The sequence below is a fragment of the Lissotriton helveticus genome, chromosome 10, assembly GCF_964261635.1.
Source record: "Lissotriton helveticus chromosome 10, aLisHel1.1, whole genome shotgun sequence".
In the NCBI taxonomy this organism is placed as follows: Eukaryota; Metazoa; Chordata; class Amphibia; order Caudata; family Salamandridae; genus Lissotriton; species Lissotriton helveticus.
This window is the reverse complement of record NC_136071.1, coordinates 10,392,471-10,419,602: the sequence shown is the minus strand read 5'-3', so window position 1 is coordinate 10,419,602 and position 27,132 is coordinate 10,392,471. Positions and strand designations below refer to the sequence as shown.

The 27,132-nt window shown below is 50.6% G+C and overlaps 1 protein-coding gene across 3 annotated transcripts in view; it reads right to left on the bottom strand.

The window, feature by feature from the left end:
* Positions 1–241: 241 nt before the first annotated feature.
* FGD1 (FYVE, RhoGEF and PH domain containing 1) overlaps positions 242–27,132 on the bottom strand; it is a 243,330-nt gene continuing 216,439 nt past the window's right edge. For all 3 annotated transcript variants that reach the window (XM_078664553.1, XM_078664554.1, XM_078664555.1), the window contains exons 8-18: positions 21,824–21,962; positions 18,267–18,325; positions 15,642–15,788; positions 15,098–15,190; positions 14,937–15,016; positions 9,146–9,176; positions 8,907–9,005; positions 5,096–5,221; positions 4,046–4,198; positions 2,805–2,948; positions 242–1,043 (exon numbers count right to left, since the gene is read on the bottom strand). In XM_078664553.1, the coding sequence (XP_078520679.1) occupies positions 762–1,043; positions 2,805–2,948; positions 4,046–4,198; positions 5,096–5,221; positions 8,907–9,005; positions 9,146–9,176; positions 14,937–15,016; positions 15,098–15,190; positions 15,642–15,788; positions 18,267–18,325; positions 21,824–21,962 (1,353 nt within the window). In that variant the 3' untranslated portion in view covers positions 242–761. The remainder of the gene's footprint in view (positions 1,044–2,804; positions 2,949–4,045; positions 4,199–5,095; positions 5,222–8,906; positions 9,006–9,145; positions 9,177–14,936; positions 15,017–15,097; positions 15,191–15,641; positions 15,789–18,266; positions 18,326–21,823; positions 21,963–27,132) is intronic.

Below are 27,132 nucleotides of genomic sequence, written 5' to 3'. Positions count from 1 at the left end.
GGGACACATGGGTTGTGTCTTAAGCCCACCTTACCACTCAAGGAGGCCCTTCCAGAGAATGGCAAATATTGAATGATCCCTCGCGCTTCAGAGCCAAGCCATGGAGGGACGAGGTGTGAAGAATCCACGTGAGAAGAAGACCCCCGGCTCACGATGGCCAGGCAGCGCAGGAGCACTTTGCCCCCAAGCACGACGACCACCATCAAGCTCTTTTCGTGTTTGAAAGAATCTGCAGAAACGGTTTCTTTACAAATGGCTTTCTTTATCTTTACATACACGGGAAAACAAACAACATAGGACTGTAAAAAAACGTTTTCGGTAAATATTAAAAAATAATAATAATAGATAGAGAAGATGTAAAAAACAAAACTTAAAAGTGCCCATAATGAGTTCAAGTAACGCGTTGAGAGCTTGGTGATTCCTGGAAGATTGTGGATGGCAGTGGCAGGCCACAAAAACATTTGGAGCTCCAGGGGATTGGCTTGGATGCAACTTCCCGGGGGAATTCAGTTTTCTGATGTGGAGGTTCTGGTGATTCCCACATCCCCCGGTTGCCTTCTTTTCCGTTTCTTCCTCTGGGATTCTCAGATGTGCCCCATGTTGGGTCTCAGGGGTGTCCTGTTTCCAAGGCCCTGGTGGTCCCTCCTCCCCCCTGGGTGCTCAGCCAGGGCTCTGACATTTCCCACTATGGTGGACAGGAGAGCCGCCTGCACCAGGGTCAGGTCTACCATGCCAAGGCGTGAGTGTTTCCGCATCAGGGCTCAGGTGTTTCCAGCACCTGTGAGAATTGTGGTTGACCCGTTGCCTTCCCCTTCCTCGTCAGCCTCCATGATGGCACAGCCATGTGTCCACTCCTCACCCCGCCCCGCGCGGCTCAGCACCTCAGTCCAGCGGCGCTGCAGCTCCTCCGTCTCGGCACTGAAGTAGAAGACAAGGTGGCTCTGGCTCATCTTGAAGGCATGCCGTCTCTCGATGCGGTCGCTGGCCTCCGGCGGTCCCACCTCGAAGCCGATCAGGGGCAGACTGCGCTGAGCCTTCACGTCCTGCGGAAGAGAGAGGGAGTCGGAGCTCAATGAGAAGTGCTGAGATTTCAAGACAACTCTAGGGTTTCACGACAAGCACCCAGGATTACTGGAGTGAGTGAAGTCGCACCTACCCTGGGGAATACTGGCATGGCTGAGATCACGCCTACCCTATGATTACTGGTGTAACTGAGGTCCCACCTACCCAGGGATTACTGGTGTGTCTGAGGTCCCACCTATCCTGGGATTACTGGGGTGACTGAGATCACGCCTACCCTGGGGATTACTGGCATGGCTGAGGTCCCACCTACCCTGGGATTACTGGTGGATCTGAGATCCCATCTACCCTGGAGATTACTGGTGGATCTGAGGTCCCACCTACCCTGGGATTACTGGTGTGTCTGAGGTCCCACCTACCCTGGGATTACTGGAGTGACTGAAATCACGCCTACCCTGGGGATTACTGGTGTGGGTGAGGTTCAACCTACCCTGGGATTACTGGTGTGTCTGAGGTCCCACCTATCCTGGTATTACTGGTGTGACTGAGGCCCCATCTACCCTGGGGATTACCTGCATGGCTGAGGTCCACCTACCCTGGGGATTACTGGTGTGTCTGAGGTCCCACCTACCCTGGGGATTACTGGTGTGTCTGAGGTCCCACCTACCCTGGGATTACTGGTGTGACTGAGGTCTACCTACCCTGGGGATTACAGGTGTGTCTGAGGCCCACCTACCCTGGGGATTACTGGTGGGTCTGAGGTCCCATCTACCCTGGAGATTACTGGTGTAACGGAGGTCCATCTTCCCTGGGATTACTAGTGTGCATGAGGAACCACCTACTCTGAGATTACTAGTATGACTGAAGCCCACCTACCTTGGGATTACTGGTGGATCTGAGGTCCCACCTACCCTGGGGATTACTGGTGGATCTGAGGTCCATCTACCCTGGGATTACTAGTGTGCACGAGGAACCACCTACTCTGAGATTACTAGTATGACTGAAGCCCACCTACCTTGGGATTACTGGTGGAGCTGAGGTCCAACCTACCCTGGGGATTACTTCTGTGGGTGAGGTCCAAATTACCCTGGGATTACTGGTGTGACGGAGGTCCCATCTACCCTGGGGATTACTGGCATGACTGAGGTCCAACCTACCCTGGGATTACTGGTGTGACTGAAGTCCCCTCTACCCTGGGATTACTGGTGTGCGTGGGGTCCAGCTACCCTTGGATTACTAGTGGAGCTGAGGCCCAGCTACCCTGGGGATTACTGGTGTAACTGAGGTCCATGGCGTTTTGCTGTTTCTGTGTCCGCTGCACAACGCAGTACACATAGAAACAGCAGAAACAAAGAGAAATAAAGCATTTTGCCTGGATAAGACCAGGTTTTCCCTGGACTTAATTTTGGCGCAGCCTCGTATTTACGCCACCCTTGTAAATATGGGGCACCATCGAAATCAATAGGTGTTGTGGAGGAACACCCACTGCAACACCCATTGCCCTCCCCTTTCACGCTATGTGTAGCTGAAAGCGTGACTTATTTACAAGGCAGCGTTAAGCCACGTTAAGTGTAAATATACCCCTGTGTGTGAGTGTTACTCGGGGTGCTCGGTTACTAGGAGTCTTATCCAGGGCTGAGACACCCTCACACCCCAGCTGCTTCTGGCAGAGTGTCTCACCCAGGGGACAAGGCCGGCGGGCAGTGTCATCGCTGCCTTGGGTGGTTTACGGGGTCGCTCTGGCATGGGTGGGTGGACCCCTGCCTAAAAGCCTGGCACCTCACCTGCGGGGCTCCGTAGATGTACAGCACGAGGGGCTCATTCTCGGGCACCACCAGCCAGCCCTTGTGCCAACCCTTGCCACCTCGCTCCATGTAATGCATGAAACTGCAGATCACGCTGTTCTCTGCCACCACCGAGGCCTGCTTCTGTGGGAGAGAGAGAGAGAGAGGTTCAGTGAGAGAGGGGTTCAGTGAGAGAGGGGTTCACTCAGAGAGAGGTTCATAGAGAGAGACGGTTCACTCCGAGAGAGGGGTTCACTCAGGGACCGGTTCATAGAATGAGGGGTTCAATCAGGGACCGGTTCATAGAGAGAGACGGTTCAATGAGAGAGGTAAATACAAAGATAAAGTTTGTCTACTGGGAGAGGGGTTCACTTAGGGAGCAGGTCAAAGAGAGAGGGGTTCACTCAGGGAGAGGTTCTTAGAGAGATAGGTCCTCTCATTCACTGAGGGAGGGGCTCATTGAGACAGTTCAATAAGAGAAGGGTTCACTCAGGGAGCGGTTCATAGAGAGATGATTCAATGACTGAGGAGCACACACACACACACACACACACACACACACACACACACACACACACACACACACACACACACACACACACACACACACACACACACACACACACACACACACACACACACACACACACACACACACACACACACACACACACACACACACACACACACACACACACACACACACACACACACACACACACACACACACACACACACACACACACACACACACACACACACACACACACACACACACACACACACACACACACACACACACACACACACACACACACACACACACACACACACACACACACACACACACACACACACACACACACACACACACACACACACACACACACACACACACACACACACACACACACACACACACACACACACACACACACACACACACACACACACACACACACACACACACACACACACACACACACACACACACACACACACACACACACACACACACACACACACACACACACACACACACACTCAGGGATACGTGGTGAGATGAAGACAGTGGGGACACGTCTGCCAGAGTGGAATGGATGACATTGTAGGTTGGGAGGGTTGGGGAGCTTTCCTTCCCTCTGCCCTCAGTGGCCTCTGAGGGAGCTCCTGCCAGGCACTCTCCACACAGACTCAGACTTCAGTAGGGAGCCCAGGGTGGGGGGGGGGGGGGGTCTCACCTCGAGGATGGAGCGCCTCCTCTGGGGCGCCTGGTGGTGCAGCACCGGGCTGTCGCCATGCAGCGTTGTGTAGCAGTCGGTGCACACCCGGTTGGTGCGGTTGTTGTCGTACACCAGCCGCGCCCGGAACTCGGAGCACTTCCCACAGACCACCTGCAAGAGACAGCAAAGCTTTAGGGGCTCCCATGGGCTGTGTGGGGGGGTACAAACCCCTGCCCAGCTGTGGCCCTCACATGCCCCCTGAATAGAACCCCCTGGTCCAGCCGTGGTCCATACTCTCATGTCTTGTGGATACCAACACCTTTTGGTCCTTACTAACATACCCTCTGGATACACCCCCCCTGCCCAGCTGTGGTCCTTACTCACATGCCCTCTGGTTACAAACCCCTGCACAGGTGTGGTCCTTACTCACATACCCCTGGATACAAACCCCCTGCCCAGCTGTGGTCCTTACTCACATACCCCTGCGTACAAACCCCTGGGCCAGATATGGTTCTTGTCTGCGTGCACAGAGGGGCCAGGAAACTGGATGTGCCTTAGTGCTACAAACCTCTAGTCCAGCTGTGGCCCTTTTGGACTTGCGCGCTCTTCTTGGGGGGACTTCTGGCAACAAACACCTTCCCTTCCAGGGCACTTACATTAGCGGAGGGAGGCCTCTGTGTCTGGCATGTGTCCAGAAGTTACAAACACCTGCCCAGCTGTGACTGTTACTTGCCTACATTGAGAGGAGTCAGGGGCAAGAATACCCCCACCATGGCCCTTGTCTGCATGTTATTCGGCCTCTGTGGCCAGGGTCTGCCCCTCGTGCTGTCGCTCATACTGATATGTCCGCAGGCCGCTGTGGCCAGGGTCTGCCCCTCCGCACTGGCGCTCATACTAACATGTTTGCAGGCCTCTGTGGCCAGCGTCCCCCCCTCCGTGCTGTTGCTCATACTAACATGTCCGCAGGCCTCTGTGGCCAGGGTGTGCCCACCGTGCTGTCACTCATACTCACATGTCCGCAGCCTCTGTGAAAAGGCTCTACCCTTTCACGCTGTCGCTCATACTCACATGTCCGCAGGCCTTGCAGTGGTGCCTGCGTTTGGTGATGGAGTTGAACGGTTCGCGACACCGCATGCACATCGTCACCTCCTTCTCCCGGATGGGTGTGGGGGCGCGCTTACCCAGATCCGTGTTCTGAGTGGAAACAGAGTAGGGTAAGGGGCGAGTAGCAATCATTTTAAATTTAAACCCAGTTACAATGTTTTTTCAAGCTGGCCCTGGGACGGTGGGCTCGGCTTGTGAATGGTTAACCAGATAATAGAGGGGGACGTGCTGTGGGTGTCACAGGGGGGTAGCAGAGGTTACTTTGACGTCACAGGAGGACTGAATGAGCAGAGACCTGTGAATGATTTATTCGTTATGACAGGGCTTGAAGTCCACAAAGCGATGAAGTGGCGACGATGTGTTACAGGAGCATTACATTTTGTACTAATGTAGATATCAAAATGACCATTACATTAAATGTACTTTACTGTGCTGATGTAGTCAGAATATAAGTGCACTCAACCGTCAGGTGTGCAAATAAGGCAAAGGAAATGGCTCTTAGAAAACCAGGCTCCCTTTTTCAGAGAGGGCAGACTTCTCCTGTTTGTGCCACGGCACAGGCAGCGCATTCAAGAGAAATACGTGGCGGCTGCTTAAAAGATGCTCTGTGTTTCTCTGCGCAGGTGGTAATCCACCAGCGCTACGAAGGGGGATTAGAGATCGCCTTGCAAGCAGGTCCAGTGAGTGACTGCACCCGCCTGCCGAGGGATGTCTGCGGCCGTCCACGGGGCCCTCTTTATCCTTCCAGAGCGCTTCTTGAGGGGGCACACCGAAAGTGAAGCCACATTTTTGTGGCACACTTCCAGTGCGCCTCCTAAGGACCGGTTTGCTTCTGTGCCCATGGTGGTAATACGTTCATTGGCAACAAATGATGGACGGAATGCTGAATTGATCAAACATTCACCCCCAGTCTAGAGATCTGGGTTTAATCCATCGTTTTTTGCTCACTACGCCACTCCAGTTTGGATCCAACCATATGCCAATCAGCCTTGACCCTGTGCCTCATGGGAACAGTCCAGCCCGAACTGCCAAGCCATGCCTTCCCTGGACCGGAAACAAGCTCCCGAGGACCGGTTTCTGGTATTTCAGCCGTATTCAGCCAGGCTTGCTTGAATCCAGTGGCAAAGTGAGCAAGGGACTCACGTTTGAGCATACCCTGCCAACTTATGGCGAACAAAGCGGTACAAAAGGGGGTGGTGATGGACGGAGCATCTGAACCAATCAAACACTCACACCCAGACCCAGACAAACAGATCTGGGTTTAATCCATCACCATTCTTTAGCCCACTCTGCCACCCCGGTTCAGACTTGGCCATATGCAGATCAGTCTGACCCTGTGCCTCATGGGAACAGTCCAGCCTGAACTGCCAAGCAGGGTCTTCCCTGGACCAGAAATAAGTATCCCAGGACCGGTTTCGGGGTATCACCCCTCATCAGCCTGGAGAGCTTGAATCCAGTGGCTGGGTCCAAACTTGGGTGTCATAGTGCGGAAATAAACGATGGATTAAACCCAGATCTTTGTGACTGGGGGTGAATGTTATTTTTAAGAGACAGTGGTCCCTTACAAGGTAAATAATTACAATTAAGGCACAATTTTGCAGTGAAGATTCGGTCCGTTTGTATCAGAAATTGACAGTTTCAAAGATTTATTCATGCAGATCACAAAGTGCATGTAGCTTAAATAGGTCAGTGCTTTTGTCAGAGAGGAGACCCTTTTGTTACTAGCAGGGTAGATGTTAACATCCTAACATGGAACAGAGAGCTAATAACTCTCATCAAAGAGCTGCATTCAAACTGCAAGGTACATATTAGAGCTTTATGGGCCCGATTCACAGAACTAACTTATAACAAAATCCTAAACTTACTACTTTTGGTATTCACAGAAGTTAGGATTTTGTCTTAAGTTTGTCTTAAGACAGACTTAAGACAAAATCCTAACTTAAGTCTGTCTTAAGACAAATTTAAGACAAAATCCTAATTTCTGTGAATACCAAAAGTAGTAAGTTTAGGATTTTGTCTTAAATTAGTTCTGTGAATCAGGTCCCAAGATTTTTTCCTCCGTCTTTCCTTATTCTAATGTTTCAATAAGGGTTTGTTTCGGTAAAAAAAATCCTTATTATTAAATGTAACCCCCAACTATGGGGTTATGTTTTAAATTCTAGTAACCCCCAACTATGGGGTTATGTTTTAAATTCTAAGTTTGCACTCAAACTATACTGTCTACCAGTATGGATGACATGTGACTCATCTTGTAGTCTTCTGGCTTAAGTAACATTTCCTATACACTGATTTACACACATATGGCTAATTGTCTCTAATTTGTGTGTGATGTAAAGTGCTCTGACACCCTACACTGGTATTGGTGGCGCTATATCACTAAATAAATACATCTGGGAGAGAGTGGTTATGGAGTCTTGAGGGGGCACTGATAAAGGGTGGTAGTGAGGGAATCCGTGGGGGGTGCCCATGTGGGGTGCCAACACATTGTGGCACAGGGGGCCACCAGTGCCAAAGCCACCCTGACTCCACATAAGCTACTCTCTTCCCACATGTCCCATGAGTCAGTCCTCAAACAAAACAAGTTTTATAAAGAATATATTGTAATTGTCCACTGGAGGGCACTGCTGATCCACAAAACACATTTTTAAGAATGACTTTTCATTTCAGTCACTAGAATGTATCAATGGTTTGCAGCTGGGTCTACTGTGGATTCACAAGCTGGGCACCCTCCTGCCCTCTAGTGTTGGGTCTGGAATATTACAAGTTGTATTTCCCAAGACATTTTGTTTTGGTCTCACCATGACTTCCAGGACTGAGCTAGAGGCAGGGCCACTGGAATTATGCGGTGGGGGAGAACCACATTATGCTGCAGGGTTGACAAACTTATGAGGCAAGAAAAGCCAAATTAGGTGACATTATTTGGCAATTTCTTTATATTATTAATTCATTATTTGGTCATTGTTACACAAGGTAAGAATGTCTGACGAAAGATTTGACCTAGTTAGTACTAGTTTAACAAACAAACACATAAATAAGCAAATGAGGGATGATCAGTTAACCTTTGCGAAGGGCCTTCTACTGCGCGTGAACACACTTGATTGTATTGTAATTGCATTTATATAGCGCTTACTACCCCTGACGAGGCGTCAAACTAATTTTTCGGCGAGTAGCACGCTACTCCGGGACCCATAAAGGATTAGTGGTGAATTAGTATAGTGGAAGATGAAAGTCATTTCCGTGTTTTTAGTAACTTTTGATTTATTTGAGCTAGAAACAAAACATTTTTGTTATTAAAAATCTGCAGATTCTGCAGCAGGTGATGGATTATGTGGCACATGCGGCAAATCCATAATTATGCGAAAGAAGCTGCGGACGCAGAATCGCATAATTCCAGAGGCCCTGTTGATAGGTCACGCAGAAGCTCACACCCAGCGCAGGGGGAACAAATTGGTGGCTACAGGTAAGCAACATATTCCTTCTTTTTCATGGTTAGCAGCGTCCTGTCCTCTCATGTAACTAGTCCTGGGGTCACAAGGGTTGTAAATACTGTGCTCAGCTGGGGTGAAGCCCCCCATTCACCCACGCCCCCGGCTTCCATCCGAAGGGAGCGCAGGACAGACCCACATCTTCTTGAAGGAAGGATGAAGATGAAAGGAGACAAGCCCAAGGCAGGGTGAGAAGGGGTCCTCTGTGCAGTGTTCTCCCTTCATTTACAATTAACCAATTACGAGACGATGGAGTGAGGCTTGGGACATACCATGGACCTGGAACGTACCGGGGAGTTCGGGGGCGAGTCGTCGTCCTCCCTGTGGGACAAGGTCAGCTTGAGGGTCTCCATGGACTGCTCGTGCTTCAGGATGGTCAGCTGGATGGCCTGCGGGGATAAAAACATGCGGAGTGAGACCGAGGAGGTCGCCCAGGGGCTGGAGAGGCGCGTGGGACCAGCACGGACCCCAAGGAGCCCGGGCCCTGTCGCAGTCACACAGCACTGAAATGTCTGAAGGGGGCTCCTACCTGAATCCAGTCTTTTTTCTCCTCTTCCGTTCTAAAAAAGAAAGACACATCGGTTACCCTCATGGAGGAGCGTGGACCTGTCCTCGGCTGCCATGGAAGGCTTCAAGCTCCACCCGCGACATAAGATAGCGCCTGCACACGCCTTGGACAGGTGCCACACATCACCAGGTGCATGAGGCATAAGATGGCACCAGGCACACAATTTGGACATGTTTTCACACATTACCAGGTGCATGAGGCATAAGATGGTGCCAGACATATGTCTTGGACAGGTGCCTGACACACACCTTGGACAGGTTCTCACACATCTCTACGTGCATGAGGCATAAGATGGCACCAGACACACTCCTTGAACAGGTTCTCACACATCGCCAGGTGCATGAGGCATAAGATGGTGACAGACACACGTCTTGGACAGGTTTTCACACATCGTCAGGTGCATGAGGCATAAGATGGCACCAGACATACACTTCGGACAGGTTGTCACACATCGCCAGGTGCATGAGGCATAAGATGGCGCCAGACACACGCCTTGGACAGGTGCTAGACACACGTCTTGGACAGGTTTTCACACATCGTCAGGTGCATGAGGCATAAGATGGCACCAGACATACACTTCGGACAGGTTGTCACACATCGCCAGGTGCATGAGGCATAAGATGGCGCCAGACATACACTTCGGACAGGTTTTCACACATCGTCAGGTGCATGAGGCATAAGATGGCGCCAGACATACACTTCGGACAGGTTTTCACACATCGCCAGGTGCATGAGGCATAAGATGGCGCCAGACACACGCCTTGGACAGGTGCTAGACACACACCTTGGACAGGTTTTCACACATCGCCAGGTGCATGAGGCATAAGATGGCGCCAGACACACGCCTTGGACAGGTGCTAGACACACACCTTGGACAGGTTTTCACACATCGTCAGGTGCATGAGGCATAAGATGGCGCCAGACACACGCCTTGGACAGGTGCTAGTATAAAAGGGGTAGGCCCTTAGAACTCAGGACCTGGGTCCGTGGGTCAGTACAAAAGGGGTGGTTGGTCTGAGTTTTCAAATATAACATACAATTCAAAATAGACACACGGTCACCATTAGATTTGAAACAAGTCAGAAGAATCGATCAACTTATTCATTTCATTCATTTTGGCATTTTATTCATTTATAGCCAAAGTTATGAGTTAGCGATTCAAAGTATGTACATGTAATTGTAACATCATTACACTCGATATTCGGAATAGGTGCTCTCTGTGAAAAGGGAAGGGTAAGTGAATAAGTGAAGGGGACAGGGTAAAGGTGTTGTGACATAATTGTTACATCCAGATAAAAATTGAAAAACCTCTACAGTCAAGTTAATGGGCAAAGGTTCCCAAATATCACATCACACATAGATAACGAGAATACATCTCTTATTATGCTCCTATGGTGTGTCAAAATGGAGGCGTAGTTCTACGTTTCGACCCCTGCTACGCTAAAGGGCAATTCGCGGCCTCATGTTGGGGTCTTCATCAGGAAGAAATGGAGAGCCTACAGGGTAATATGAATAAAGAATTCAGTATGTGAGTGGTGAACAGACGTGGTATTATTAATCAAGGTGGTGATGTGGAAGGTTACCTACATCATCAAACGGTCATCGTATGTACCGTCCGCAGGAGGGGCTTCCTCAAGCTCCGATGAATACTGAAACACAATAAATAGGTGCCATCAGGGCCCTGAATCATGCTAGATTTAAAGAAAGCCCGGGGGTGGCGGGTAGAGGGACTTACTTCGCGTGCTGGTAGTCACACAGCCAATGGGCACATGTAGATCGATCCTCACGGGGTATGTTTAACTGTGAAGAGAAGGGAGGCTTCATTTAACATACTTAGCCGTCTAGGTAGGTATAGGATTATAATTGTGGCCGATTACGATTGGGGAGCCCCCAGATGGAATGTCTGTTTCTAGTTTATTTACCTTTCAAGAGCGAACGCACCGTCGCGCTGTTGCTCCATCGGCGTACTGCATCCGAGTGTGCTCGCGGTGCAGGGTTTTTTTACTGTAACAAGAAGGGAAGCTTCATTTAGCATCCTTGGCCAATTGGATAAGTATACATTTGTAAGTATGGCCGATTTACAATTAGGGGGCACCCTGAAGGGTTGTGTTTGCCGCCTGGCTGAACCTAGTTAGATTTACCTTTCAAACTGGAACGCACAATAGCGCTGTGTCTCAGTCGGCGTCCTGCATCCGAGTGTGCTCGCGGTGCAGGCGCTCAATGCCTGTAACTACTGGAAAAAGGGGCTCGGCTCGCAGGTCCAATCGGATCAGAGGCCTGACTAGCGCGCTCAAGGGAGCGTCCCTAAAGAATTGATCTCACAACATGGGGAACATTAAGTGCCAGTGATGATGAAAAACAGAGCTGAGTTGAAGTCTGTTACACATGGGCGTATCAATGCATAGTTATCCACAGTGTTTAACATGTAAAAGACCAGACAGAGTCAACAAGGTTAAGGATACTTGGAAATACATTGTATACACTTTAGCGAAGTCGAGAAACCAAATGATATAAAGTCCTTGTAAATGTCCAAAGGTTGTTATCTAAGAAGTTATTAAGTATTACAGTATCCCAGGGTCTATTCAGGATTGAGTCCCGCCATCTGCGAGAAGGGGGGACTCAATCCTGAATAGACCCTGGGATACTGTAATTTTCCTTCTACTCCCCCATGTTTTTACACTTGTGCAAAGTAACTTCTCCTACCAGATAGGTTTAATAACTTCTTAGATAACAACCTTTGGACATTTACAAGGACTTTATATCATTTGGTTTCTCGACTTCGCTAAAGTGTATACAATGTATTTCCAAGTATCCTTAACCTTGTTGACTCTGTCTGGTCTTTTACATGTTAAACACTGTGGATAACTATGCATTGATACGCCCATGTGTAACAGACTTCAACTCAGCTCTGTTTTTCATCATCACTGGCACTTAATGTTCCCCATGTTGTGAGATCAATTCTTTAGGGACGCTCCCTTGAGCGCGCTAGTCAGGCCTCTGATCCGATTGGACCTGCGAGCCGAGCCCCTTTTTCCAGTAGTTACAGGCATTGAGCGCCTGCACCGCGAGCACACTCGGATGCAGGACGCCGACTGAGACACAGCGCTATTGTGCGTTCCAGTTTGAAAGGTAAATCTAACTAGATTCAGCCAGGCGGCAAACACAACCCTTCAGGGTGCCCCCTAATTGTAAATCGGCCATACTTACAAATGTATACTTATCCAATTGGCCAAGGATGCTAAATGAAGCTTCCCTTCTTGTTACAGTAAAAAAACCCTGCACCGCGAGCACACTCGGATGCAGTACGCCGATGGAGCAACAGCGCGACGGTGCGTTCGCTCTTGAAAGGTAAATAAACTAGAAACAGACATTCCATCTGGGGGCTCCCCAATCGTAATCGGCCACAATTATAATCCTATACCTACCTAGACGGCTAAGTATGTTAAATGAAGCCTCCCTTCTCTTCACAGTTAAACATACCCCGTGAGGATCGATCTACATGTGCCCATTGGCTGTGTGACTACCAGCACGCGAAGTAAGTCCCTCTACCCGCCACCCCCGGGCTTTCTTTAAATCTAGCATGATTCAGGGCCCTGATGGCACCTATTTATTGTGTTTCAGTATTTATCGGAGCTTGAGGAAGCCCCTCCTGCGGACGGTACATACGATGACCGTTTGATGATGTAGGTAACCTTCCACATCACCACCTTGATTAATAATACCACGTCTGTTCACCACTCACATACTGAATTCTTTATTCATATTACCCTGTAGGCTCTCCATTTCTTCCTGATGAAGACCCCAACATGAGGCCGCGAATTGCCCTTTAGCGTAGCAGGGGTCGAAACGTAGAACTACGCCTCCATTTTGACACACCATAGGAGCATAATAAGAGATGTATTCTCGTTATCTATGTGTGATGTGATATTTGGGAACCTTTGCCCATTAACTTGACTGTAGAGGTTTTTCAATTTTTATCTGGATGTAACAATTATGTCACAACACCTTTACCCTGTCCCCTTCACTTATTCACTTACCCTTCCCTTTTCACAGAGAGCACCTATTCCAAATATCGAGTGTAATGATGTTACAATTACATGTACATACTTTGAATCGCTAACTCATAACTTTGGCTATAAATGAATAAAATGCCAAAATGAATGAAATGAATAAGTTGATCGATTCTTCTGACTTGTTTCAAATCTAATGGTGACCGTGTGTCTATTTTGAATTGTATGTTATATTTGAAAACTCAGACCAACCACCCCTTTTGGACAGGTGCTAGACACACGCCTTGGACAGGTTTTCACACATCGTCAGGTGCATGAGGCATAAGATGGCGCCAGACACACGCCTTGGACAGGTGCTAGACACACGCCTTGGACAGGTTCTCACACATCGTCAGGTGCATGAGGCATAAGATGGCGCCAGACACACGCCTTGGACAGGTGCCAGACACACGCCTTGGACAGGTGCCAGACACACTCCTTGAACAGGTTCTAACACATCTCTACGTGCATGAGGCATAAGATGGCGCCAGACACACACTTCGGACAGGTGCCTGACACACGCCTTGGGCAGGTGCCTGACACACGCCTTGGACAGGTGCCTGACACACGCCTTGGACAGGTTCTCACACATCATCAGGTGCATGAGGCATAAGATAGCGCCTGCACACGCCTTGGACAGGTTCTCACACATCTCTACGTGCATGAGGCATAAGATGGCGCCAGACACACGCCTTGGACAGGTGCCAGACACATGCATTGAACAGGTTTTCACACATCGCCAGGTGCATGAGGCATAAGATGGAGCCAGACACACGCCTTGGACAGGTGCTAGACACACGCCTTGGACAGGTTCTCACACATCGTCAGGTGCATGAGGCATAAGATGGCGCCAGACACACGCCTTGGATAGGTGCTAGACACAGGCCTTGGACAGGTTTTCACACATCGTCAGGTGCATGAGGCATAAGATGGCGCCAGACATACACTTCGGACAGGTTTTCACACATCGCCAGGTGCATGAGGCATAAGATGGAGCCAGACACACGCCTTGGACAGGTGCTAGACACACGCCTTGGACAGGTTCTCACACATCGTCAGGTGCATGAGGCATAAGATGGCGCGAGACACACGCCTTGGACAAGTGCCTGACACACGCCTTGGACAGGTGCCTGACACACGCCTTGGACAGGTTCTCACACATCGTCAGGTGCATGAGGCATAAGATAGCGCCTGCACACGTCTTGGACAGGTTCTCACACATCTCTAAGTGCATGAGGCATAAGATGGCGCTAGACATATGCCTTGGATAGGTGCCTGACACACGCCTTGGACAGGTGCCTGACACACGCCTTGGACAGGTTCTCACACATCGTCAGGTGCATGAGGCATAAGATGGCGCGAGACACACGCCTTGGACAGGTGCCTGACACACGCCTTGGACAGGTGCCTGACACACGCCTTGGACAGGTTCTCACACATCGTCAGGTGCATGAGGCATAAGATAGCGCCTGCACACGTCTTGGACAGGTTCTCACACATCTCTAAGTGCATGAGGCATAAGATGGCGCTAGACACACGCCTTGGACAGGTGCCAGACACATGCATTTAACAGGTTCTCACATATCGCCAGGTGCATGAGGCATAAGATGGCACCAGACACACGTCTGGGGAAGTTTTCCACACATTGGCACCAGACACACGTCTTGGGCAGGTTCTCACAAATTGTTAGACGTAGACCCTACCTGGCCTGCAGCTCCAGAGACCGCTGCTTGCCTGACACCAGGAAGGTCCGCGCCGGGTTGAGGTTACTGGTTTCCTTCAGCTGTGAGGCACAGAGACAGACAGAGGTCACCTCATGTGGACACGTTTCTATCCTACACCCCCCATGAGGACATAGACCTACCTCCATCCCATCCACGTCGATCCGAGCCCGCACGCTGAACTTCTGTCCAATCAGGCGCAGCTTGGGCACGCAGTACAGCAACCGGTCGTTGAACTGGCGACAGAAGAGGGTTCGAGTCAGAAACATTTCCTGCTCGCAGGTTCCACATACAGACTTACTGAGTGACCATTACATGGTAAAACTGGAGCAGACGCGGTTATTTCAGAGGACAGACACCAGCATGAGGTACTTGTCCTGCCCTGCTCTCCGTTACTGACCAGCATAATGCATCTATACCGCCTTCCTCACTCTCGGTTACCAGCACAGGGTACCTGTCCTGTCTGCTGCCTATTACAGGTGTGTGTCCTGCACAATGCCATTCTTGGTGGCCTCTTCTCTGTTACTCAACAGTATGAGAGGTACCGGTCATGTAGCAAGGTCCAGTTGAGCCCACTTCTCCGTGTTACTCACCAGTATAAGGTACCCCTCCTGTGTGTGCACTCCCCTGTGTTACTCACCAGTATAAGGTGCCTGTCCTGTGTGTCCACTCCCCTGTGTTACTCACCAGTATGAGGTACCTGTCCTGTGTGGTGCCATTCTTGGCCGAGAGCTTCAGGATGTGCCCTTCCTTGATGAGCTCGTTGGTCGGGCTGACGATATCCTCCTCGCCCCCCAGGAGCTCATAGACCTTCAGCAGATTGTGCATCCGTTCCTGTGAAGAGAAACACAGTCAGGGGTAAAATGTGGGGTGTCTATGAGGTATACATTTGAGGCCCTATTCCATGTCGGGATTAGCTAGTGTGATGCTCCAGCCCTTCCGTCACTCATACAATCATTTCAAGGGGTAAAATAACTGTGCACATAGCGTAGCAGCCACTCTACCAGTTCCACGTGGGATGTCTCTGAAGTGTACATTTGAGGCCCTATTCCATGTCGGGATTAGCTAGTGTGATGCTCCAGCCCTTCCGTCACTCATACAATCATTTGAAGGGGTAAAATAACTGTGCACATAGCGTAGCAGCCACTCTACCAGTTCCACGTGGGATGTCTCTAAAGTGTACATTTGAGGCCCTATTCCATGTCGGTATTAGCTAGTGTGATGCTCCAGCCCTTCCCTCACTCATACAATCATTTGAAGGGGTAAAATAACTGTGCACATAGCGTAGAAGCCACTCTACCAGTTCCACGTGGGATGTCTCTGAAGTGTACATTTGAGGCCCTATTCCATGTCGGTATTAGCTAGTGTGATGCTCCAGCCCTTCCCTCACTCATTCAATCATTTGAAGGGGTAAAATAACTGTGCACATAGCGTGGCAGCCACTCTACCAGTTCCACGTGGGATGTCTCTGAAGTGTAAATTTGAGGCCCTATTCCATGTATGTCAGTATTAGCTAGTGTGATGCTCCAGCCCTTCCGTCACTCATACAATCATTTGAAGGGGTAAAATAACTGTGCACATAGCGTAGCAGCCACTCTACCAGTTCCACGTGGGATGTCTCTGAAGTGTACATTTGAGGCCCTATTCCATGTCGGGATTAGCTAGTGTGATGCTCCAGCCCTTCCGTCACTCATACAATCATTTGAAGGGGTAAAATAACTGTGCACATAGCGTAGCAGCCACTCTACCAGTTCCACGTGGGATGTCTCTGAAGTGTACATTTGAGGCCCTATTCCATGTCGGTATTAGCTAGTGTGATGCTCCAGCCCTTCCCTCACTCATACAATCATTTGAAGGGGTAAAATAACTGTGCACATAGCGTGGCAGCCACTCTACCAGTTCCACGTGGGATGTCTCTGAAGTGTAAATTTGAGGCCCTATTCCATGTATGTCAGTATTAGCTAGTGTGATGCTCCAGCCCTTCCGTCACTCATACAATCATTTGAAGGGGTAAAATAACTGTGCACATAGCGTAGCAGCCACTCTACCAGTTCCACGTGGGATGTCTCTAAAGTGTAAATCTGAGGCCCTATTCCATGTCGGTATTAGCTAGTGTGATGCTCCAGCCCTACCCTCACTCATTCAATCATTTGAAGGGGTAAAATAACTGTGCACATAGCATAGCAGCCACTCTACCAGTTCCACGTGGGATGTCTCTAAAGTGTAAATCTGAGGCCCTATTCCATGTCGGTATTAGCTAGTGTGATGCTCCAGCCCTTCCCTCACTCATTCAATCATTTGAAGGGGTAAAATAACTGTACACACAGCGTAGCAGCCACTCTACCAGTTCCACGTGGGATGTCTCTGAAGTGTAAATTTGAGGCCCTATTCCATGTATGTCAGTATTAGCTAGTGTGATGCTCCAGCCCTTCCGTCACTCATACAATCATTTGAAGGGGTAAAATAACTGTGCACATAGCGTAGCAGCCACTCTACCAGTTCCACGTGGGATGTCTCTAAAGTGTAAATCTGAGGCCCTATTCCATGTCGGTATTAGCTAGTGTGATGCTCCAGCCCTACCCTCACTCATTCAATCATTTGAAGGGGTAAAATAACTGTGCACATAGCATAGCAGCCACTCTACCAGTTCCACGTGGGATGTCTCTGAAGTGTAAATTTGAGGCCCTATTCCATGTATGTCAGTATTAGCTAGTGTGATGCTCCAGCCCTTCCCTCACTCATTCAATCATTTGAAGGGGTAAAATAACTGTGCACATAGCGTGGCAGCCACTCTACCAGTTCCACGTGGGATGTCTCTAAAGTGTACATTTGAGGCCCCATTCCATGTCGGTATTAGCTAGTGTGATGCTTCAGCCCTTCCCTCACTCATTCAATCATTTGAAAGGGTAAAATAACTGTACACATAGCGTAGCAGCCACTCTACCAGTTCCACGTGGGATGTCTCTGAAGTGTAAATTTGAGGCCCTATTCCATGTCGGTATTAGCTAGTGTGATGCTCCAGCCCTTCCCTCACTCATTCAATCATTTGAAGGGGGCATAATAATTGTACACATAGCATAGAAGCAACCCTACCAGTTCCAAAGTGTTTTGTTGAGGATAAACTATGCACCTTTGCTTGTATTTGCCGGTTGGCATTTCACAGGTCAACAGTACCAGTCGAAGGCTATATGAAGCACACAGGCAGTCCTCTTAGGGCACAGACCAGACCTCCCCCTGGCAATATGAGGAACTTTAGCGTCATTCCCAGCACATTTGAAGTGAAACCCCCCCACACACTTCTTCAAGTCTCACCATCTTCCGTATTGCTGCATTCGAGTGTTCGGCGGCGGTTGCGATCAGCTCCAGAGATTCTGCAATAGAAGAGGGGGCACAGGTTAAAGCTCGGTTGTGGACAGTATTATGCCCTGGTCAGAATTACAGGCTAAGGCTGGACCGGGGACGAGTGGGATGGGGGGGCAAGGCCTCATTCCTCTGAGGGGGGCTCGGCCTCACTCCTTTAGCACGCTTCCAAGGGCAGCGTGGGTATGTGAGGTGGATGTGGCAGGAGGGGCCCTGGTGCTCACCTTGTCCTGGGCGGCCGGTCTGGTTCTTGGAGCTGATAACCTGCTCTCACTCATCGTGAACGCTGGATGTTACCAGCAGTCCTAGAGCCTTTGCAAAAAATATGTTGTGGCCAGACTCATAGAAACCAGCTTTGTTTGCGTTTCTCAGATGTGTGCCCCCAGTAAGGCTCAACTAGGGGCACATATTTGGCATCTGTTTCTCACTCATGTACTTGTGGGCGAAGTGACTTCCACTCACCTTTGCACAGGTTCTCACACATTCTGCTTTCCCTTAAGCTTGTGGCTGTGAAAGATGTATTTTATTTTCTGGGAGCAGGTCCTCAGGTGGGCGAGGGGTACTCATACGAAACATGAGTGCATTTGCTGAGACAAGTGTGTGGTTGCACTCCTGCAAACTAGCTTGTTACCCATGTGTCAAGTATGGGCCCCCAGAGAGGCCCCTTTGCTGTTTATCTTCAGTACTTCAACCCAAGCCTCCAATCCACTTTCTGCAGCTCCTGACATATGATTCACCTCTATTCAAGCTCCTCAAGGGGTTGTGGGAATGTTATGTTCACTGGTGTTTGCAGTTCAATCATGACAACCGGCCGGTGTAAGAACAGCTCTTCAAGGGAGTGTCTGACCCAGTGCAGACCGTCCACAGGGCCACAAGGGGGCGACCAGCAGCACAAGCTATGGGGGAGCGGGGCAGCAGCAGAGGGCAGGGTAAGGCTGGAGACCCAGGGGGGGCTGGCAGGGGCCCAGGGCAGACCCCGGGGGCAGCAGCAGAGGACAGGGTAAGGCTGGAGACCCAGGGGGAGCTGGCAGGGGCCCAGGGGGAGCTGGCAGGGGCCCAGGGCAGACCCCTGGGGGCAGCAGAAGAGGGCAGGGTAAGGCAGGAACCCCAGGGGGGGCTGGCAGGGGCCCAGGGCAGACCCCTGGGGGCAGCAGAAGAGGGCAGGGTAAGGCAGGAACCCCAGGGGGGGCTGGCAGGGGCCCAGGGCAGACCCCTGGGGGCAGCAGAAGAGGGCAGGGTAAGGCTTGAGACCCAGGGGGGGCTGGCAGGGGCCCAGGGCAGACCCCTGGGGGCAGCAGAAGAGGGCAGGGTAAGGCAGGAACCCCAGGGTAAGGCTGGTGACCCAGGGGGGGCTGGCAGGGGCCCAGTGCAGACCCCTGGGGGCAGCAGAAGAGGGCAGGGTAAGGCAGGAACCCCAGGGGGGCTGGCAGGGGCCCAGGGCAGACCCCTGGGGGCAGCAGAAGAGGGCAGGGTAAGGCTGGAGACCCAGGGGGGGCTGGCAGGGGCCCAGGGCAGACCCCTGGGGGCAGCAGAAGAGGGCAGGGTAAGGCAGGAACCCCAGGGGGGCTGGCAGGGGCCCAGGGGGGGCTGGCAGGGGCCCAGGGCAGACCCCTGGGGGCAGTAGCAGAGGACAGGGTAAGGCTTGAGACCCAGGGGGAGCTGTCAGGGGCCCAGGGCAGACCCCTGGGGGCAGCAGCAGAGGGCAGGGTAATGCTGGAGACCCAGGGGGAGCTGGCTGGGGCCCAGGGCAGACCCCTGGGGGCAGCAGCAGAGGGCAGGGTAAGGCTGGAGCCCCAGGGGGGGCTGGCAGGGGCCCAGGGCAGACCCCTGGGGGCAGCAGCAGAGGGCAGGGTAAGGCTGGAGCCCCAGGGGGGGCTGGCAGGGGCCCAGGGCAGACCCCTGGGGGCAGCAACAGAGGGCAGGGTAAGGGTGGAGGCCCAGGGGGAGCTGTCAGGGGCCGAGGGCAGACCCCTGGGGGCAGCAGCAGAGGGCAGGGTAATGCTGGAGACCCAGGGGGAGCTGGCAGGGGCCCAGGGCAGACCCCTGGGGGCAGCAGAAGAGGGCAGGGTAAGGCTGGAGGCCCAGGGGGAGCTGGCAGGGGCCCAGGGCAGACCCCTGGGGGCAGCAGAGGGGGACAGGGTAAGGCTTGAGACCCAGGGGGGGTTTCTTTGTCATGAGGCAGGGTGGTCCCAGGGGGCATCGTTTTTGTAACTCCCAGGCTGAACGGAGCCCCGCCTCCTGTCGTCTCGCCCTTGCTCTGGTCGTAACATGCCCCACAATTATACCAAGAATTCAAAAAATCCATCCTGCGTCACTGCGGAAAGAGGAAGTGGATCTGAGGCCGGAGGTTTCCATGTCTGTCCGTCTGTCTGTCTGTCTGTCTGTCTGTCTGTCTCAGACTCATCTTTTCCAAACACATTTGGAATGAAGCAGTCGAGGGGGTGAAGCGAATCACTCAGATAGCTCAGTAGGTCCACGCACCTACCGCATAGATTTCCAGGTCACATGATGTGGGCAAACTGGGGAATAACAGCCAGGGTTCAGAAGGGTAAAGTTATGGGACTTTTAGAGGCTCAGAGACCTGGGGTACAGGAGGAGAGGGCACAGCGGCGGGTACAAGGACCAGGGCATGCTGGGATACAGGAGGAGAGGGCACATCGGCGGGTACAAGGACCAGGGAATGCTAGGGTACAGGAGGAGAGGGCACAGCGGCAGGTACAAGGACCAGGGAATGCTAGCGTACAGGAGGAGAGGGCACAGCGGCAGGTACAAGGACCAGGGAATGCTAGCGTACAGGAGGAGAGGGCGCAGCGGCGGGTACAAGGACCAGGGAATGCTAGCGTACAGGAGGAGAGGGCGCAGCGGCGGGTACAAGGACCAGGGCACACTAGGGTACATGAGGAGAGGGCACAGCGGCGGGTACAAGGACCAGGGCATGCTGGGGTACATGAGGAGAGGGCACAACGGGGGGTACAGGCCCTAGGGCAAGTTGGGGTACATCACCCAGGGCATGCTGGGGTACCTGAGGAGAGGGCACAAAGGTGGGTACATGGCCCAGGGCACGCTGGGGTACCCTAGGAGGGTGCACAGCGGGTGCTGATTCTTGCTGGAATGTATCTTTCCTGAAGAAGGCCTATTCCCGGCCCTGAGATGTGGCCGACACGTTGCACCGCTGACAAAGCTCCTAGGGTGGGCTTCATGAACCCCTTGATGGCCTAGGTATCTGTGCTCTCGCGTGCTAGACATTTTCTCCAATGTTTCCACAGAGCTCCGGGTGGTACTTGCCCTTGTGTTTTATCTCCCCGATGTATGTATGTATGTATGTGTCCACCTTTGTATGACATGTATGTACCATAATAGGGCAGTCAAGGGGTTAAAGGCACTGTGGGTACCAGTCTGACAACCACCACTGGAGGCCACAAAAGGGTGCCAGGATGGAACAAATGCTCTCAATAGAGACTGCATCACTAAGGGAGGGGTTTCGCTCAGAAAGGGGGGCGCTCACTCACTCTCGGCGTCCCGGCTGTCGCAGGAGCCCTCGGGCAGCTTTTGGAGGTAGTCCTTGAGGAGCAGCTCGTAGCGCGGGATTCTCTGCACCGGTTCCAGCATGTGGTGCTGCAGCGTCAGGTTCCCACAGATCTCCTCGCTCTAGAACAGAAACCAGAAAAGATGAGGCACAGTACAGACCATGCAGTTAAACCTGGATATTCTAGACACACAGACTATCAGGGCAGCTGAAACCTGCCTGGACTGCTTGAGACCATCTCCAGGCCCACCTTAATCCCCTGTACCACAGTGCTTAATTCTCATCCTCATACATATCAGTTTAAACTTTTATCCATTTATCATGAATATACAAAGACTGGCGACTTTGTGGAAAAACCAACGCGTTTCGGCTAGGCCTTCATCAGGACTCCGTCACAGAGGTTACTCAGTCTATCTTGTATGTATCAAAAGTAGGGTTTGTTTAAAGTGGTACAGCAACATGGAGTATTTCTCTCCTGAATGTAATTCACTTTATTTAAAAGTCGTCTTGTAGGACCTGTGTATGGTTCTTAGAGAGAAAGAGATGACGGGGACTCGTAGCCTGTCTTCTTTTATCAAATCAGCTGATGGCAGGGTCCCTCTATATCAATTTATAGCAGTCGCATAAAGCGTGGATTGCCTTGAAGAGATGGGTAGCAATAATGGATGAAACACTATATTATCCAAGGGTCAGTTCATAAAAATGGTTCTACCCCATATGGACGTGATGTATGATATAATGAATGTGCTCTGCCTCATACCAACGCCCCGGAGCACGTTCGTTATATCATACAGCACATCCATCCATTCTCTAAAGGACCAATTGAAACCTTATATACCTTGCAGACAGCTTCGCTCCTCCACCTTACACCAATTAGCAATCCCACGATCAAAAACAGTGTCCTGGGGTGACCGCCGCTTCCTAGTGGCCGCGCCCAAACTATGGAATACTCTTCCTCAAAACATCAGGACGAGTTCCTCACTCCACCAGTTCCGAAAACTTTTAAAGACATGGCTGTTTAACCAATGAGACTTTAGTTATGAGTAGGAAACAGATGAATTGTTAGCGCCGAGACGCCTGAGGGTATTCGCCGCGCTCTACAAATGTCAAAAATAAAATAAATAAATAAATAAATAAATAAAATATGGGGTAGAACGAGCTAGGAAACAACTTTGTGAGACACATCCCTGTGCCCATCACATGTATGTATTGAATTGTGAGATGTGTTTCAGGCCCCCGGGACACGTCCCCCATAGAGTCTGCAGTGCTGTAAGTAATGAGGTGCGAGGTAATAACTGACCTTGCGGCATTCCTGCGTCCTCAACTAAGGCGTCGATATGTACACATTGATCCTACGCTTGTGTGGGTCGTGCAGGCGGTGTGGGAGAGAAGACATGAGTTGGGCATCAGTTAATACTGTTATTCCCTAGACCTTGGTTCCTCTCCCCTCCCTTCAAAGTGCCAGACTCGTCAGGTTCTATTAGTGGCATAAGACGCAGCGTCCAATCCCCAATTGCCCTATAACGCATAGTGGCGAGTGCCCCCGTGTTGGTCAAAGCGGCCTATGCTCCAGGCCATGCACTGTACTATTGAGTGAATTATTATAACCTGTGATGAATGCACCTCCGCGCATGAGCTGAAATTGTGCTTGTAACTGTACGGCAACTATGTTTTGTGAAAAATGCCCATAAAGAATTTGCGCTGTGCTGCAGCACACATGGAAGAGGCAATTCCCCTTTCTAGATTATTTTTGTGCTGGAAGGAGGCCATTCCTGCACAAAATCAATGAGCCCCGCAACGCTATCGATACTCGACCTCATCATTGCCAAAGAGAACGCTATTCAACTGGAGGCGATGCTACCCTGCGATTGGTCAGATCACCACATTATCACCTTCTTTATCAACGAAAAAGTTAAACCTAACCCTACGCAACCAATCAAATCCAAAACATGGAAAAGGGATTTGAAGAATCTTAACCCCTCCACACTACCTCCCCACATCGGCAACCTCCTCCTTCCCCCTTCAGGTGCCTCAGATGTTCAATCACTGACTGACCACTACCGTGACTCTATGAATACAATAGTCAATGAAGTCGCCCCTCTGCAACTGAAGAGAGTCTCCACCAAAATTTCTAACCCCTGGTATGATGACAGGCTCAATGACGAAAGGCGTAATATGCGAATGGCAGAGCGCACCTGGAGATCGGACCCTTCAGCACTGCATCTCAAAAAGCTTAAGAACAAGAGAAATGCCTACTTTAGGAACATAAAGCGCACAAAGTCGGACTTCTTCAGCCGCCAGTTGGACCAAGCGAAGAACAGGCCAAGAAAGCTGTTCGAGCTAATCAAGACCCAAACAAAGGCACAACCCACACAATCAAACAGCACAACAAATGACACCCCACACTGTGAATCCTTCTCTGCTTTCTTTAAACTAAAGACTGACAACATAAGAAATGACCTCATCATGGATGTAAGCCGATTCCCCAACCACACCAGAATGGCAGACACTCAACCTAAAAACAAGGCATCCTGGCAGTACTTCGATACCTATTCGGAAGAAGCAATACACAAACTGCTCTGCACCTTGTAGCCCTCTAATCACCTCACAGACCCCCTACCTGCTAATGCTGTAAAAGACTTTATCCCCCTGCTCCTCCCTCTCTGGACCAAGATCATCAACAGCTCTTTACAACAAGGCCACATTCCAGACTCCCTTAAGGTGGGGCAAGTCACGCCTATACTCAAGAAACCTACAGTTGATCCGTCTGACCTAAACTACTATCGGCCCATCACCAATATCCCCACCCTGGCCAAACTGCTGGAGAAATGTGTCCAACTACAACTAACAAAACACATTGATCAATTTGACCTCCTCAACCCTCATCAATCAGGCTTCAGAGCGAAACATAGCACTGAAACAGCTATGACACACATAATTGATGACGCCCTCCAAATTCTGGATCGCAATGAGTCCTGTCTCCTCATCCTTCTTGACCTCTCGTCAGCATTTGACACGGTCAAACATGAGAACCTGCTGGAGCTGCTAAGCACTAGAATGGGGCTATCGGGAACTGTTCTCAAGTGGTTTTCGTCCTTCTTCACAACCGGTCTCAGAGGTTCAAGATCGACAATGTGCTATCTACACCTGTGCCTGTAGATCTAGGTGTTCCACAAGGATCCACCCTCTCCCCTACACTGTTCAACCTCGTTATGGAACCGCTCGCCACCTTGCTTCAAGCATCCAATGTACAATTCCATATGTACGCCGATGACACACAACTCTATCTAAAGTTACAATCCCCGGAAGATATCAAACATCTGAATTCCACGCTTATTAACACCCAATCTTGGCTGGCCGATAATCACCTCAAACTAAATGCTCTGAAAACTGAGTTCCTACTCATCTCACCCCCGGCGAAAATCTCCACCACCCAAACCTGGCTCAACAACCTAACAGCACTCAATGTCCAACCTACCATCGTGGACTCGGCGAAATCCCTAGGCATCACACTCGACGCCAAGCTCAACATGCAGCAGCACGTCAGCAAAGCCACAAAAGCAGCTAATTTCCAAATTAACACGCTGAGGAAAATTAAACCCTTCCTCCCGGCCAAAGACTTCCAAACTGCTGTACAAGCTTTAGTCATCCCTCGAATAGACTACGGAATTGTGGGCCTCAGCGGACTACCGCTATCAACAACAGCACCCTTAAGAGCCTCCCTGAACGCTGCCGCGAGACTCATTACTGGCTCTAGAAAGCATTCGCACATATCCCCAGACCTAAAGTCTCTAAAATGGCTGCCTTTTGAAGCCAGAATACAGCTAAAAATTGCAGTTATGACACACGCGGCCGTGCACCACAAGGCACCTAACTACCTCGCTCAAAAGCTGTCTATATCAGGAGGTTCGAGATCCAATAGGAGCACAAAAAAATCTTCTCCTGAAACCTCGTAGATTCCGGAAAGTGAAAACTTACAAGCGCTCCTTCTCAGGGATGGCTCCCCGGATCTGGAATGCGCTCCCTCCTGAAACAAGGCGTATCTCCTCCACTGCACTCTTCAAGAAAGAGGTGAAAACCATCCTTCTGGCCAAGATCTCCTGATCGTTATAGATGTTGGTTCAGAGACTCTGCATTGCTTGTATCACTGCTCACCCTATCCCCTGGCACTATGCTTCTACTTGTTGGGGGCACCACTACGCTACTCTCTTACTACCGACCAAGATATGATACACGCTGGTTTACTGATCCACCTGTACACCTCTGTAGTGTGATCAATGACCTGTGCTGTTCCTATATTACTCCCTTACCTGATTGTATATGGACTGGTTTTATGTATGTTTTTATTATCCATGTTATTACCATGTTATTGACTATTATACTGTCTCCCACTATCTCTGTTCACTCCTACTGCCCCTTCCCTGTCTTTGTGAAGCGCTCTGATATCTGTAAGGATCCTGTTCGCGCTATATAAAACTTTGAATAAATAAATAAATAAAATAAACGCAGGCACCCTTGCATCGTGGTGCAAGGGTGCCTGCGTTGGCCCACGGCAGCCATTGTGGGCCAACATTGAGGAAAAAGGCAGGAATGCGCCATATCTTATTGATAGGGTGAATTACTGGCCTCTGTTTTGCCGCTGGGCAGTGCCGCAAGATTCCTTGTGCGCTGTCCTGCACCAAACCCTCTTCAATGAGGGCCCAAGTGTGTTTACATCATTTTTAAGACCAGCTATTTTCTGACATTAAAACTGCCGCCAATGGGACTTTTTTTTGTGAGTTACAAGGAAATCCTTGTAAATACGGCGTTGTGTGTTTTGCAGGAGTTTTTATGCAGGAAAGCCTACTTTGCATCTCATTTTGGGTAAGCCAAGCTTACAGAAGTGGCGCTGTGAATTATTCATGTTAACGCTGGAAAAACACCGCTAACTGGAGTTTACGGCAACTTGTAAATATGGCGATTAAAAAAAAGCTGCCGTAATGTCACAAAATTGACGCTACAACGGCGTTAAATATGCCTTACTGTCTTTATGGACTGCGGGTAGTTGGTGTTGATGGGCTACACCTCAACCGCAAGGGGTCATTTCTGTGATGTAAGTGTGGGTGGGGGGCAGGGCCATCGTAACAGCATTATAGGCCCCCGGGCAAAGCCGTGCACTGGGCCCTGCCAACACAACCACTCACCGGAGTTAAAATGTTTTATGAAAAATTAGAGTTAAATTCTCATCTGTATGGGGTCCCTATGCTCGTGACCCCCTCGGGCAACTGCCCAGTGTGCCCATGCGTTAAGATG